The 17,890-nt window shown below is 33.8% G+C and overlaps 1 protein-coding gene across 1 annotated transcript; it reads left to right on the plus strand.

The window, feature by feature from the left end:
• Positions 1–2,646: 2,646 nt before the first annotated feature.
• On the plus strand, positions 2,647–17,284 carry LOC136028610 (uncharacterized; the record flags this gene model as incomplete). The annotated part of the gene is given in 6 exon segments (XM_065706439.1): positions 2,647–2,755; positions 6,861–7,075; positions 8,425–10,671; positions 12,052–12,242; positions 15,802–15,948; positions 17,188–17,284. Coding segments are annotated over 6 exon segments (2,919 nt in total). The 3' UTR covers positions 17,238–17,284.
• Positions 17,285–17,890: the final 606 nt, after the last annotated feature.

Below are 17,890 nucleotides of genomic sequence, written 5' to 3' on the forward strand. Positions count from 1 at the left end.
CAATCACCATCAACAAAGCACCGGGACACAAATGACGACCGGGACACAGGGAGTATAAATGACGACCAGGACATAAGTAAAAAAAAAACTAAAAAAACTAAAAAAAAAGGTAAAAACTACAAAAAAATAAAAAGAAAAAAAACTAAAAACTTATAAAAAAAACTAAAAAAGCTAAAAAACTAAAAAAAAAATAAAAATGAAAAAAAAAGGAAAAAAAATGAAAAATAAAGGAGAAAAACAAAGCTAAAAAAATAAAAAGAAAAAAAAGAAAAACTAAAAAAAAGTAAAAACCAAAAAAAAAACTAAAAAGACAAAAAGGGGAAAAATACAAAAATTTATTTCATCATATACCATTTCAAAAACGAATGTATATACAGACCGGGACACTGGGATACAAATGACGACCGGGACACAGGGAATATAAATGACGACCGGGGCACAACTACAACGGGGACGCCGGGGGGCACAGGGGAATATATAAATGACGACGGGGACACAGGGAATGTTCGATTAGCAATCACCATCAACAAAGCTCAAGGGCAATCATTAGAATCATAATGTATAACTAAAAAAACTAAAAAAAGGTAAAACACTAAAAACTAAAAAAAAAAACAATTCAAAAACGAATGTATATACAGACCGGGATACCGGGACACAAATGACGACCGGGACACCGGGACACAAGGAATATAAATGACGCCCGGGACACTCAAAGAGAAATCACAGACTGGGACACCGGGACACAAATGACGACCGGGACACATGGAATATAAATGACGACCGGGACACAGGGACACAACTACAACGGGGACGCCGGGGGGCACAGGGGGATATATAAATGACGACGGCGACACAGGGAATCGTTGATTAGCAATCACCATCAACAAAGCTCAAGGGCAATCATTAGAATCATGAGGTATAGATCTGAATACGGATTGTTTTCCCATGGACCATTATATGTTGCATGTTCAAGAGTCGGTAAACCTGACAATCTATTTATATGCACAGACAATGAGACAGCAAAGAATGTTGTATATTCGCAAGTTTTACGTAGTTAAAAACATATATATATATATATATATATATATATATATATATATATATATATATATATATATATATATATATATATATATATATATATATATATATATATATATATATATATATATATATATATATATATATATATATATATATATATATATATATATATATATATATATATATATATATTCACAGGTTGGACATAGGGACACAACTACAATGGCGCGTAACTAATATGGCGCGTAACGACTTATGCGCGCGGGGGGGCTTGGGGGGGCGCGAAGCGCTCCACCAACTAGGAGTTGGGGTGGCGCGAAGCGTCACCCCAACAGCTAGTATATATATATATATATATATATATATATATATATATATATATATATATATATATATATATATATATATATATATATATATATATAAATATATATATATATATATATATATATATATATATATATATATATATATATATATATATATATATATATGTATATATACATATTATATATATATATATATATATATATATATATATATATATATATATATATATATATATATATATATATATATATATATATATATAACTTCAACAAACAGGTTATATTTTTTGCAATTAAAGACGATCATACTGCTTCTCTTCTTTCTTCAACAAACAGGTTTCATTTTTGGCAATTGAAGAAGATCATTCTGCTTCTTTTCCTTCTCCAACAAATAGGTTCTATTTTTGACGCATAGAAATGATCGTGTTGCTACTTTTCTATCTCTAAGAAATCGATTTTATTTTTGGAAATTAAAGATGATCATACGGCTTCTTTTTTTCTTGAACAAATAAGTTCCTATTTTGACACAAAAAGATGATCATGCTGTTTTTTCTATCTCCAACAAACAGGATTCATTTTTTAGCAATTAAAGACGATCATACTGCTTTTTTTCTTTCTCCAAACAAATCGGTGTCATTTTTGACACTTCAAGACGATCATACTGCTTCTTATCTATCTCCAACCAATAGGTCTCATTTTTGCAGCAAGTTTTAGATCAAAGTCAACTTCTTCAAGGGATAAAATGAATTGTCTTACATGCAAGTAAAAAAGAATCATAATTTCTGCTAAATTGCTAAATTTATCATGATTTTAAATAAAAGTACAAGCATCTTAAGATAGTCATATTTCAATAAGTGATAAGAAGATTAAACAACTCATCGTCTCTTGTGTCCGTGGTAGTGCGGTAGATTAGCCTCTGCTTCGCCTTACAGTGGCCAACGTGTGACCCCAGCTGCTGCTGGGCTGACGTAAGGACATTTGTATTTGTAGTCAAGAGCTTCATTAATCCATAAATTGGACAGCTTTCCCCTCCTCAAGTCTCCCAAGATGGAACTGAAAAGTGTACGTCCGTATGTTTTTTTTTTTTTTTTTTTTTTTTTTTTTTAATCAAAGGTTCACCTTTCCTAGTTAGGATTCACCAGCCTCCATTTGCCTCCAATCGACATAATTGGCACAATTTTTTATTAATTGATGTATCCCCTAGTTGAATTAAAAAAAAACAAGATTGAAAGGAAAATTGGTGACTATTTATGGTTTGGACTTATTTTTTCAGGGCATTGCAGCTTCGAAGCATCGATGACACATTCAGCCGCATGGATTCGGAAATTCAATCCTATGGACCTTGTTGCAGAACTCCAACGTCGGAGCACTCTGTAGAAATGGTATATCAGGCAAGACAGTTTACGTTAAGTGTAAAATTTTTGTAGCAAAAAAAAAAATTTAGGCTTTAAGCACATGCCAACTTGTTAAAATTTTGACTTCAGTATTGCATATGAATAAGTGGGGTTGCTCTGGAAAGTAAAAGATATAATACAACATCATTTTCCTGTTAAATAGCAAACAAGGAAATATTTAACGAGTAATAAATAAAAATAGTAAATACAATTTATTCTTTGAACAAAACTTAAAGTGATACATGATTACATATTGTAAATAAAATAAAATAATAAATATTTTTTATTAAAAAAAAAATCGAGTTAACTTTTTGAAAGCTTGCATAATGCAACACCCTTTGCAGTGACGTTTCAGAAATTTTATTTTCTTTTTTCAGTATTGTTTTAAATTGAATTATCTCCAGTAATCTGAATCATCTGTGCAAAAATTTAATGTTTGATTATTAGTAACATTATTGAAAGTATTGATGGAGCCATAATGCGACATGATCATATTTTTCAAAAGTATTCGGAAATGCAAGGCTGTATCCCGGGGAGGTTGCCAGGTTTAATCCCTCCGCCGAAAAATTTCGTCCGACCCGTAAAGAAGTAACGAAAATGGATATGAACCGATTATTCATACGTTTTTTGCCCCCCTCCCTGAAAAAATACCACCCCAACAAAAATCTACGATACGCCCTTTCTGAAATGTTACGATTTTTGCCTTGATCGTAATTTAAATATCAGGTATAGTTAGACTTACAAGTAAGTCACTATTATTCGCATTTTTTTTTTCTTTGGAAAACTTTGTTTTTGTTTTTTTGTTTTTTGATGCCAAAATAATAAAAAAAAAATTTTACGGTAAATATATTTACCTTGGAGCAATCTCTAAATTTAGAGTAAGTTGTCTACTATATTTACCTTTAGGGGAACATTGCATGTTACACTAACCGTTTGACCTAAAATTGTTGCAAACACAGTTACCGTTGGTTTGTCACGAAGGGACAATTTTGCGTTGTTTCTTCATCCTTTAGGTCACGCAAGGTTGATTATAGAACTCCTAACTAAGTTTTAAAACTGGAAAGATGCCAAGTTTTGGAAAAAGAGGGCAATTTTCAGACTATTTTCGCATTTATTCACTAACGAAATAGAAAAGTTTTCAACGTGTTGGTGTGAACACTAAGTTCAGAAGGGAATTCTGAATATGCGGTGCAATACACATCTAGAAAAAAAACTACAGAGGCTTGGACTGAGAGGTACTTATGGATGCACATTCATGTTTGTGTTGAAGAGCGTGTGTGCATGGGTAAATTCACAGGTGCTTCGACTTCTTCGCTGGCTGAACATACCACTGGATGCGGACTTTTATGTTCTTTTACAAATACATAATTGCTTTGTTTTAGGAATTTTATTTTGAGTCCTTAAAGGGTTCCTAATAGCTTTTTTTTTATTATTTGCCAGTAGGAAATCATTACTGAAAATCCGTTCAAAACAAATATAAATAATTACTTATCTTGTTCTTAAAAGTGTGTTGCTTCACTGTACGCGTCATCCCAAAAGTTAAAGTTTTCAAGTTCCTATAATAACAAATTCAATCCCTCTTACTCATTAATGCACAACTCCCCCTCCACCCTTTCATTCCCCCCAGCCCCACCTTACCCCCTGCCCACTCTTACCTCCCTAACTCACCCTTACCTCCCTAGCCCCGCCCTTACCTCCCAAACCCACCCTTCATCCCCCAATCACCCTACCAACCATAATAAAATTCAGCACCAACCAAACGACTTAAAATACTTAAAATTCCTACCAACCAAAATAATTTAAGATAGCGTGATTCATTTCTTCCCGTCTATTAAATTTAAAAAAAAATAAGTTTTTTCAACTGAAAGTAAGGAGCAACATTAAAACTTAAAACGAAAAAAATATTACCTATATGAAGGGGGTTGCCTTCTCCTGAACACCACTCTTTACACTAAAGTTTTTATCTCAGGAGTCGTTCAGGAGTCTTCTCAGGAGTCGTGTTTAAGGAGTTGAGACAAAATTCAAACTTCAGCGTAAATAGCGAGATGTTGAGAAGTAGGCAACCCCTTCATATTTGTAATAATATACACCAATATGCATAATTTTATCAAGCCTCAAATGAATCATTTTAGTTTTCTTTAAAACAAATCTTTGCATTAACCACTTATTTTGTATAGACTGTGTGCACCCTTTAGGAACGGTTGCACCACAGCACGGCATGACTGTCTCTGAAACTAGGAAGCTCGATATGTAACTTTTTGACAATCTTAAATCGATTGGCTATCCCAGATGTTTCATTCGATAGTATTTCTCCTCTTGTGGGCTTAGTTTTTCGACGTAAAATAGCAAAAATGCAACTTTGCTGTGGTACAGTTTTTTCTTGAAAAAAAACGCTAGAACTTTCAATTTTTGTTAGAATAGGTGTTTTCCAAATCTTGTAGGAAACTTTCTTTAGAATCACCCCCTTAGGGGGGGAGTAAAAATCAAACAAATAAACACGGACCCATAATCATTCTCCTTGTCAGAAATACAAAATTTCGCATTTTCAAAGACAGGGGATTGCAACGTCTCCAATAAAGTTCTTTTATGCGCTGAAGATTTTCTTTATGCGCTATGTAATTTTCAACAAGGTCATTTGCCTTTTTTAGGGTTGTTTGTCCCGTTTTTGACAGTAAAGCTAAGTTTCTCAGGCTCATAACTTTTGGCAAATGGCTTTAAATTACAGGAACGTTGCACATTTAGAATCATAATAAAACATCCATTCTTTGGATGTATATATTTTAATCAAAGCTCCTTTTATTAGAGTTACTGTTAATACTAGCACGAGCCGGTTCTTACTTACAAATCACTACCACAGAATTTAAGAGAAATTACTGAATAAACGTTTTGAAGCTAAATTTAATTTCTAAACTAAGGCCAAAAAGGGATGAAAAGCACACGTCAACCAATTTGTGTTGATTTTGGGAAGATATAATTCATTGAAAACACTAGCATATTCATTATACAGGGACGTTTAAGTAAAACCAGCCTTGTATGGAAAAAATCATAGTCCCTAATATTCCTGCATGGTTCCTGGGGATTCTTTCAGGGAGCCAACCATGTGAGAACTACATTATGTGGACAACAGCATGATAATTTGAAAATTATGCAATGTGCTTTTTGTCTGTCATAATATCAACAGCAACGCAACAAAAAAATTTAATCTCAATGCTAGTCAAGGTTTACGAATAAGAGTGGTAATACTTTCCAGGGGCGTCCTTTGGGGAAAACAATGTTGAGAAAATGATTATACATCTCATACCCCTTGACTATCTGGATATGGACTCCTCCTTCCCCCCTGCCGATAAAAATACTGGAGATTCGTCCCTACTAATACCCCTTCATTCAAACCCTTGAATTTCAAACCCTTCCGTAAAACATGGAGTTTCCGATATGTTAGGTAATTTGAAAGTAGGCTTTTTAAAAAGTTTTCAAAACATGTCTGGCGTACTGTAAAATTGAATTTTTGATTCATCAATGACTATTCAGTCCCTGAGTTTCCCAATACCGTAACAGATGGGCCTATCGGAAAACAAAAATTTTGCAATAAAGTTTTAGGATAAAAATACTACAAATATGTTTCTAACTCTGTTAAATTTTAAACCCTTTTAGGAGGATTGTACTAAATGAGCTAATGATTTTAATTTATCCTGGAACTCTAAATCTTCCAGGAAAAATATAAATCAGTATCTTAGTGTTTTTATAGAAACCCTCTTAAGAGGGATGAACCCAACTTTTCCTGAAAGTGGCATGCAGCATGAGCTATTTTGCAGTGACAATGCCGGTTATAAAAGAGGACAACTTTGAAACTTTTGCTTCATTTTACTGTCTAAATATTAAAAAAATTAAATAACTTTTCAGTGACATTCAAGATTCAATTTTAACCTGATTGATCTTTGGACTATTTTTCTCCTGAGCAAGACTGCAGTGAGAGAATTTGCAATCTCTAAACTGAAAAATGTTTCTTTGTCGGTGGCAATCTCAAATCTTTTCTGACAACTAAAATATTCGCTGGGAAATACCTAAGACTTAAGACACCTTTTCTATATTGCAGGCAACTCAAACAGATGATAGGCATTGCTCCAAACGACGACAGCATAGACGGCCTGCCCCACATATCACAAACAAGAAGAAGTCGCAGGGTGTGCTCAATGATGCAGAACTTCGCATGAGAAGCTTACAAAGCTCTGATGAAGACCAAAGTCTTGCTTCAGGAAGAATTATGGTAGTCGTCGAAAAGAAGTCGAGGAATATTACACCTGTCAATGGGTATATGTGCATGTATTTTGTGTACAAAAATATGGTTAGGCTATCTAATCTTTTCGAGTAAATGAAAAGAACTGGAAAATATATATGATATTCAAATTAATTTTATCCCAAAGAGCATTCTATGCCCAAAATTAATACTACATTGTTCGAAGACTTATGTCAGGAAGATGCACAGGGGGAAGAGGTCTTCAACAACAGCTGCTACCTTCCTATAAAGCATTTCTATGCTATAGTATTTTCTTCGTGTTTCGCTCCGTCCCTTAATTTCTCTAAAATAGAATTACCTCCGTCCTCCTTGAAGAGATTCCTGTGAATGTTCTCTGAATATATGATATTCGCAAGCTGAAGGTGTATTTCCTTCTCTTAGCTACATACTCATAATGTTAAAGGTTTCCTTATGGTATAAAGTAAACAATACCATTCCAAGCAGGCAATTTAGCGTTTAGAAAACTAATTTGCTATATCAGGTGCATTTGAATGAACGTGAAAAAAGAAACTTCTTTGTAGTATCAGCACTTTTAGGAGTCTTAGAGTAAAATGTTTTATATAAGTGCACATAGTGGAATTCACAAAAGAGGTCAAACTCAAAACTCCAAACTGTCCTCAAACTCCAGCTAGTATGCTTTTGGAACAATAATTCTCAGTTTTTCGTTTTCAGACTTTTTACATATGTTTTCATATTGCTAGGGATAGCCCCTTCCCTTTCTCATGTCGATAAACATATCTAGTAGAACCTGCCCAAACATTCATTGTTCTCGGTGAAGGATTGATAGGACCCTACTAAGCCAGTCTCTTGAGGTTCTCATTTTACGTTCTTTAAGTTATAGGGTCAAAACTTTACTGACTCTAAACTTTGCACAGCACAAGGATTGTCCCAAAATAAGGGTCAATACGAAAATGACAATGTGATTCTTAGCTATTGAACGCCGAATGTTTTTTTTTTGTAAACCAAAAAGTAATTTTTTATGCAGTTTTCTTAATTAGAAACACACGTATATGTTTTACTACCTCCAAGACAAATCTCAATAACAAAATAGAAGAACAAACTAAGCAAACACAAAATAAACTGCTACTTGCATGCACAAATTTAGCGATGTTTTGTCCGTGTATTTATTCAATAAGGACCAGTAAAAAAGAACTCATTTTTGATAATTCAATTTACGTATTGAGGTGTGAACGTACAGAAAGCAATGCTACTTGGAGCAATAGAATTTAATCTTGATTTTTGTTTCGTTCCCTTCCCTCTGGTATTTAAAACTTTCTAGGGCCGTTTTCTTTTGGGCTCCTGTCAATTTTGTTTTGTCCTTGGTCTGCAATATTTGCTTTCTACTTTTTTTTCTTTTTTTTAGAGAGCCAGAGAAGCCAGTTTGGACGAATAATGAATGTAGAGATCAGCCTGACTCGTTAAACTCAACAATGACAGAGCTTAAAGATTCAGGAATAAGTGAGGTCAACATACCAATCAACTCCTGCAACTCTACCAGAAGTCAGTATGACAACATTGAATCTAATTGCAGAACTGAAAGCGAGGCCAGTAGTACACGTAGTTATAATGCCAAAGTAGGATCAAAACAAGACAAAGCACTTCACAGAAATAAAAAAGGCAGTAATACTAAGAATACTACTGGTAAAAACGTTGATTGCGGGTGGAATTATCGTCAAGTTTACCGAGTGGAAGCCATTAACGGTTCTTCAAAGCACTCAAATCGATCCCCCAATGTAGGTCGAGATAAGAGAAATCATATGTTGTCCCCTAAGAATCTAAAACCATTGACAGAAAGAAGTGACGATACAGGAACATTATCATCTACATCAAGACCACACAGTAATTCAGACCAGCGTAGTAAAAAGAGCCTGATGCAAAATACCACAGAAACATGTGAAAACCCTAAAAATATGATACTCGAAAAAACTGGCTATTGTTTAGGAAAGGCTGATGGTGTCCATGAAGGTTTGAACATTTCTCAAGCTACAGATGTAAGTATTGATAAAAGTTCTTCAATAGCTAACTGTGAAGGAACAAAGAGTGCAGATATACACAGGGTACCTGAATGCAAATCGAGGCCACTTTCTTTGCACAAGAGAAAAGAGTGCCAAAACGGAATAGAAAAAAATCCCAGGGAAGGCACTTTTTCTTGCGAACGTGGCTCAGGAAAAGTTTCAAGCGAATTAAACAAGACGGTTGAGGAAGAAAGGAAGATCGTTTTCATTCCTAATAGACAAGGTTCCTCAAAAATTGAACTACATGAAGAAAAACCAAGGTTAAATAAGGATACAGATGGAGGTACAGATACCCAGGGCTTGCAGAAATTAGAGAAGTCTATTGTAACTGAAAATTCAGTAAGACTGTCATCTTCACTTAACAAAACTGACTGGGGGAACAGACGAAGCACTTCTCCTCAGGAAGACAAATTATCAGACAAATTTAGCTCAAGGAGAAACTCAGCAAAATTAAACAGGTTGACAAAAGAAGACACAAATATGATTAAGAATCCAAATAGACCAGATTTTTCTGAGAATGAATTAAATAAAGAAACGTCAATATTGAATCAAAAACGGTTTGGGAATCAAAATATGGAAACAACTACCGCTGAAAATCATGAGAAGGAAACATTGAATCTATCCACTCTACAATTTAGAGAAAAATGGACAAAATCGCCAAACTTTGTTACAAGTAGCCCTGTTGATTGTGAATTTTTCTTAGAAGAGAACATTGTAGATGAACATGAGGCTATTGACGAAGAAATAGGGCCAATTCTATCTGCAAGCCCTTGTGTTTCAGCAGATATCAAAGAAAAATTAAGAGGTGCTCAAGAAAAAAGTTCAAATAAAGAAGAAACTCTTATTAATTATCATGACAATTCTGCTACTCACAAACAATGCTATAGTGAAAGTTTGATGAAATTACATTTCAGGGAAAATGGAGAAAAGATTCAAAGTCCTGAGAACGAAAAAGAAACAGCTCCTTCATTAAACAGCGAAATTCAAAATGATAACCACTTAGGCGAAATAAGTGGAGTGATTATAGGACCAAAGGTAGATCAGAATACTGAAAGCGACATTACAAAAATAGAAATTCCAATAACAGCTGCGCACCAAAGGGGCCAACAAACTAAAAACGGTGAAGAAGCTGAGTATACAGTAAACTTTGAAGAAGAAATACCAAAGGGAAACGTGGGCAATTACAATCAAAACCAAAATGCACAGCGAGCTTACGTTAAAGAGACTAAAAATTCTATAATTGAAGAAGCAGCAGGAAAAACATATGTGGCGACTGTAAATCCAAAGTTCAAAGAGGGGTTTCATATGAAAAAGAAATCACCTCATAAACAAAATTTAACGACTGTATATAATAAGGAAAAACATAGCAAAATTCCAAAGCCACAACGGAAAAAAAGCAGGGACAGAAGTCAACCAACTTTAAGTCCGATTCACAGATACAGTGATGAACGTTCACGCCTAGCTGAGAGGACATTACCAAGTTTTGATAGAACGAATGCAATTATGACTCCCGTCGAAAACCGATACCACAACTGCAGCAGAAAGCCACCGCTTCCTGTTTCTGTAACCCTTGCCAACCAAATTGCTCTAAGAAGGTAATATAGCTGATTTCGATTTTTATTTAGCTACATTATATTCTTATTAGATTTGTTTCCGACTGTAATTAGCCGCATCAGATTTGTATTTAGGTACATCAGAGAAAATTAGATTCGACTTTTCTCGGCCCTCCAAGACACAAAATTATACAATCTTTGGTCATGATGTGTTAAATGTATTTTCTTTGGGTTGGCTGCGACACAGTCCACGCGCTGCATGATCAATTTAATAATAATCTCTCCTTTCTGGTGGAATTATATACTTTTTCCAAGGGTATCTGTCTCCTTTGATTTAATGCAACAGGATAGTGTCTCACACTTTAGATCAATTCTTGTTATGTTCATCTTTTTTTCTTATAAGTTCAAATGATTTGGTTTTATGATATTTAGTTTAAGTTGAATTTAATGATGTTCGCTGGGGTTTTGCAAAGTCATAAGAAGTGTATCAAATGGGCTATAAGAATGAATCAATACAGTTTCTTAGCTGTATGAAACCCATGTTAGCTATGTGAACTTCTTTCGTGGTTGCTTTCCAAAAATTTTCAAAGGAGAGGCAACCCTTTCAAATTTCAATTCAAAAATCAAGTTCAATTTGAATCAATTTGAATCCAGAGTCCAAATCCAGTACTTTAAACATTACAAATCCAGTACATTTTTTATTTAAACATGATTTTGTCATTAATTAAGAAATCACCTTCTAACTGCACCCATTTTTTTATTGCTTTGATGAAACACAATTTTAAATGATATTAAATGAACATTTCGAATACTCGATAAAAATAACCAGTTATTTTAAACTGTTAACAGACATTTGTATAATCATATGAAATGTATTACATATAATTTTCAAGTGACATTCTGATTACAACATATTTTCCTTCATTGTTTTGTTAACATAGATTTAAATGATAAAAGCACATAAATATTCGACATGATTTACATTGATATAATATCAAGTTTTTTACAAATATGAATAGATTAATGTCAAATAAATCTTCCAAGAGCCAATTTCTCATAAATATGCAAGAGAAAACAGATTTGAATATATTTATTAACCTTGGAATACAAAAAAAAACATCACACTAAAAATATCAGTCAATTACGCTACAGACAGGTGTGTGAAGCCTGGAATATAGGTCAATGATGGTGATTGCGGATGTCCCCCCATAACCTTGGAGGTCTATTAGTATTTTTGGCCTAAGATTATTTATGTTTCGGAATTTGTTCCAATCTTCCATGAAACACGGAAATGTGCTAATGATTATGTAATGTTTCACACATTCCACTTCTTGTGTGACCTTTTTTCTCCATCTTAGAATTTTTTCATATATTGTTCTGCCCTAAGGGAGTACCACAATTTGTAGTCATTTAAATTTACAGGTATCATACAGAACGCCGCATTTTTCAGCAGCTTTTGGATTTAAAGCAAATGCAAATGCGTTCTCATCGAGCGAATGAAGCTGTTTTGGTGAAAAGACTTCTGGATGGCTTTAACAAAGTCATGCCAGAGTTTGGGCTTCGAAGATACAATGGACAATACCTTTTTAAGCCATTAGAAAAATTTCTTTTTGGTCAGTATTACTCTTTTTAAAATAAAAACCGAGTGCTCGAAGAAAAAAAATATAAACTATTATCTGGGGCACATTTGTCAGGGAGAGGGAGTAGACTATAATAGACCATTATCTGACATCTTGTCGCAGGGTTCCTTTTTTTTGGGGGGGAGGCTGACAAAAGGCATATGTTGGCACAATGTATATATATGTTTTTTTTTGGGGGGGGAGGGGTTTTTTAGACCAGGGTATCTTTTTAATAGTAAAAAATGATCGGAAGGTGAATGCCCCCCCCCCCCCACACGCACACACACTCGTCATTTCCAAACACTTCCGAACAAAATGTTGATACAGCCATTTTTTTCAACGTTGTTGAAAGGTCCATAAACTATGTCTGAGGATGACACCACTCCACCGCCCCCCCGTCCAACCGTCAGTGCAAGTGTTGTAAGCCATGCCCTTGGGGCATGAAAGGCTTTTATAGAAAGCGTTGTTGTAGAAACTTCAAAAAGGGTTCATTTGATTGGAAATTGAGAGGACTAGTGCCTTTTTCATTAGTCGAAAGTGATCGAAGGGCAAATACCCCCCGCACCTATCATTTCCCAAAAAACTTCCAAACGGAATTTTGAGATAGCCATTTTGTTCAATGTAGTTGAAAGGTCTGGAAATTATGTCTTTGAGATTGACAACCACTCCCCGAGCGCTCAGGGCAAAGGTCGTAGGTTATGCCCTCGGGACAAATAAGGATTTTTTATAGAGAGCGTGGTCATATAAACTTCAGAGGGGGCTCATTGGATTGACAGTCAGAAGCTCTAGTCCATTTTTTAAGGGTCAAAGAGATTGGAGGGCACCCCCCCCCACGTGCACACACGTGGCGTATTGTCCCTAAATGCATCTAATACAAATTTTGATATAGTCATTTTACTCAAAATAGTCCAAATATCACATAACAATGCTTTTGGGGTTGAAACAAAACCCCCAGAGCCTGGAGGCAAGGGTTGTAAGTTTTTCCCCAGGGGTATTAACATTTTTATGGAAAGGATGGTTGTATAAACTTTAGAGGAGGTTCATTCATTTGAAAACTGGAAGTTTTAGTTCCCTTTTAAGATTCAAAAGTAATGGAGGGTATTTAGCCCCCTCCCCCTCCCACCTGACTACCCATCTTCTCCGAATGAATCTGATTAAAATTGTGAGATAGGAATTTTCCTCAAAATAGTCCAAAGAACATATTACAGTGTCTCTAGGGCAGTGGCGGATCCGGGTGGGAGACGTGGGGGGCGCGCATCCCCTGACGTAGTGGTGGATTTTTGGTTGAGTCCGCTTGATATGGTTTGGACTGGGACAAAAGTTGTTTTTTGTAATTGGTTTTTATTACTTCAATTTTCAATAAGTTTTTAATTATTAAGACTGTTTCTTTTTGCAAACAAGTTTGAAACAAGATTTAGTTACTTTGTGCGGTCTCTGTTAGATTTTACTAATGACGCATACTGCCAAAAAGTATTTAATTATATTTAGGTTTATCAGAGGAATCTGTCCCTTTAACCACAAAAGCCAAATGGGAGGCGAAATTCTTTATTTCGTAATAACAAGGAGGGAAAATTTAAAATCTTAATTTCTTCTTGGCTGTCGAAATGATATTTCAGGATTGTGGTGTCACAACAGAGCTGAAAATAAAAATATTTAACTCTTTTTACTGTCAAAAATTTTTTTCGGGTCTTGCTATAGCACTGAGGTAAAGAAATTGATATCATTATTTTTTTGGCCTTCTGTTTTGGTTTTTTGGGTTTGCTTTTATTGCGAAGCAGGGTGGTTTTTACAGCATTGTTGTTTTTTAGGGGATTTGTTTAATCGAAAGTAAATTTATGAGAAATGCAAAAATTATTAATTTAAATTTTTTATTTTGGTGATTAAATGTTGGTCACTTTACTGCCTATTTTCATTTAATTAAAGCTCTACATTATATGACAAATCACCTCTGTTCATCCTAAAACATTAAAATAAAGGCTATAATCTTCAAACTTTAATAAAGTTTCGCATAAGTATACACTTTAAACTAAGTATATGAGGCAAAATAATCCTTCAAATGTTGGAACAATCATTTAAGAAGAATATATTTTCGAAAAATTGTTTATAAAAGAAGGCAAATAATTATGTGTTTATTTATTTTTTTATTATTTAGCTGGTATAGATGGGTCTCTGAATTCTCAATTGGAATCAGTGCAATGGCAATGATTTTTTTCAAACATTTAAAAATTAAAAAAGATAAAAGGCGGAAATTCACACAACTTGAGTTAACTACGGCAACAGAATGCAATTACAATATTACTTCAGAATTTCTCAACTTCTCAATACCGACCAGTCACAAAATATAGTTATGTTTTTGTATAGGGGTTGACTATATTTGTCCATAAAATTGTCTAAACTGCTATATATACCGCTAAGGATTTTTATACTTATTGTGATACAGGCCATGCAGTTATATTTCCACAATTTGTTGTTTACAATTCAAAATTTTTACAGGATAATTTTCTTACTTAATGCTAAATCTGAGTCAAATTTCAAATTTTTATTTTTGTGCTCAACAGACGTATCGAGATCTAAACGTTTGAATTGAATATCTGAAAATATCAATATAAAAAATATTAATTATAAATCTCCACAGCTTGAAACCCTGCTTCTCCTATTTTTTGACAATTCTTTCTTTATTCAAATATTTTAGGATGAATAGAAGAGGAAATACTAACGAAGAGCTCTAAACTGCCAGGACTACCGATTATAATGGTCACCAAAATATTGAGGTAGATATCGACCGTGTAATAAATGGATAGAGTGGGAGAGGAAATAGAGAAATAGACTTTTTTTATAAGATTCTGAATTCTGTGATTTAAGCGAAATAATTGAACTTTTAAAAGCGGAAAGATACGCTACGTTGCTATGAAAAGCAAAATTTTGATTAGTAAATTTTTGATATTTGGTTTATGTTGACACTGTTTATTAAAACACTATTTTTAAAAAGAAACAGCGATTAGGTAATGATTTTTGCCTATACTTGAAAACCTTCGTTTTAAATGTCTTCTGAGCATTTCTATCTCTTCGTTCTGCTTTTCTTGTTACACCCCTAAGAGAACTAGTATTTAATGTTGAATATATCTTTTACGAATATACGTGTTGTGTTTTTATGCTCATTTCCCACTCTTGATTACTATCATAGTTACTAAGCGATTCCACAAAGTTAGGCGAGATACTAAGTGGCTTGACCTAAACAAATTGTCACAAGGAGTGTATGACCCCAAAAGACGGTTCAAGACCTTTTTTTTACATTAAAATGCTCAACTAACTCGCTATAGTGGTCAGAAGTGCAAAGACAAAAAAATATGCAGAAAATATTATATATCAAAATATCGATTATATGTTTATAAACATTTTTGTTACGTTTGTGCGAGTTGGACAATTTTAAGTTTTTTAGGGGGGAGAGGGTAAAACCCGGTAACCTCCTGGTACGGCCTTGGTGTTAGCAATAGTGTAACAGTAGGTAATAACAACATTAGAATAGTTCAAACTTCAAGAACTTTCTTTCTAGACCAGTTACGTTTGCTACAAACAAAACAGGGGCACCAAATATTAGAAAACTGCCCAATCGAAACAAATACCGGTGTTTGCTCACATTCAACACACAAGAGCCATCATGCGGCTCATGCTTACGCAGGATTACCATGTTCCGTTTTCTGTAAGTAAACTGGTATTCAGTTTCAATCTTCTTCATCTGACTTTCCTTCTTGACTTGAGATGTAATTCAATTATTTTTTTATGGGAAGGGGGGCATTAAACAGGTTTAATATTATTAGTATATTGTAACTTTGTCTAACCCTACTATAATTTTTTATATTTTGAAGATCGAGTTTGTTTCTTACTTTCCCATCTTGTATCCTGAGAAGTAGAATCTGCCACAAAAGCACACAGGACGGTGTATCTTAACCCCTCCTGCCTCAAAATCCCATTTTTGTGTACTTACGTATAATTTACCTGTATTTTGCTGTTTTGGAGAAATTACACTCTTCTCACAACTTGCCTTTCTGTGTATGACCTTAAATCTACTATTTTTTCTATTTAAATTTAATTAAATTAAAATATGTTATTGTCAAAAAATGTCCTTCAAAGAACATGTTTATCAAATTAAGCTTATTGATCTTGTATATGTTTCTTACATTAAGATTGTTGATCTTGTATCTAAGTCTTGTCAAAATTAGGAACCCAAAACAGATTTTTGTTTTGTCAAAAATGTTCTTCGGAATAAATTATGCGCATTCCGTCAGATTTTTATATATCGCGTCGTATATTTTATGTTAGCTTTTTCTTCTTTACCCGTGCCTTTGAAACTTTATCAGTCAAAAGTCCTATTAATGCTTTTCAAAATTCTTAACTTCGAAAGATTTTGTTTGAAACCTGTCCCCCCCCTTTTTTTTACTTGAGTAATAACTCTACTTTTCCTTGATTCACCACTTTTCTTCTCATTACTCAAATTTGAAAATGTCCTATAATCTGTATGAGACATTTTTATACTTAATAATAAAACAAAACAAAATATTTTAAATATAAAAGCTTTTTCTAGGTCTAGGTATTGAATATATTGCTAGATTATAAGGTATGTTAACGTGTTTTGAGGATATTTATGGGAAGAATATTTAAAAATATGCCTAGTTAAGCTGGTCATTTCTATCTCTCATCATCTTTGTCTTTCCATTTTTCTTTCTTTTCCTACTTTTTATTTTTCCCCTCTTTTAAATATTTTCTGCTTTGATGCTAGTGTTTTCATTAATGCCGTGGAACGTTTACGTTTACAGGAAACGTATACACGTTTACTTTTATCGGAATTTTTTTCTTATCTACTTTACGGGCACATTTTTTTTCCTCGTCTAGAATTATTTATTAATTCATAGGTGATTAAAAATCCATTATATCTTTTCAGGTCGAAGTAACAATAGTAGCCGAGCTTCAGTATTACCTGTCATTAGATAATTTGTCTTTATACTTTACGGAGTTTATCCTTCTTTTTCTTTCTGTCAAAAGCAATATGTAAATATATATGTATATGAAATGATATTAAATTATATGTTTCACTTAAAACCTCGTAGAGACCATGCGTCCCAATTTATCTTTATAAGGTTTTGAAGTGATAGTAAATCAGTTCAACTGGTATTTTCTGTGAGAATCCAAACGGCAGAACTTACAAATCTAAACTTGGCTTTGTATTCTAACTGATATTGCAAGTGGGGGATTAAAAGACAGCATCCATGTCAATGGAGTTCGTATAATTAATGCATTGTTTCTTCTTTTTCTTATGTAAGAAATTAATTTTTTTTTTCTGTATCCAGAGGAGGGTTACACTGAATATTGTCTCATGCCTATAATTCCCTTTGCAAATTTAATTTTCAGGAGTTTTACTCCGGTTTTGTTGGGAATTTTTTTTTGAAAAAATGGAAAAAAATTAATGGGCAAAACTTAAATCACGAAAAATCAAAAAACAAATACAAACGGGACCTGTATTTTTCCATGTGTGAAATCAACTTATTTTGGTTATATTATCGCTCGTTTTTCCACTGTTAGGATTAAAAATGTTACCAACTTTTGCATGGAATGTTTTTAGTTGCATAGGTAGGGAAGTCCAAGAA

This window comes from Artemia franciscana, chromosome 7 (assembly GCF_032884065.1).
Source record: "Artemia franciscana chromosome 7, ASM3288406v1, whole genome shotgun sequence".
In the NCBI taxonomy this organism is placed as follows: Eukaryota; Metazoa; Arthropoda; class Branchiopoda; order Anostraca; family Artemiidae; genus Artemia; species Artemia franciscana.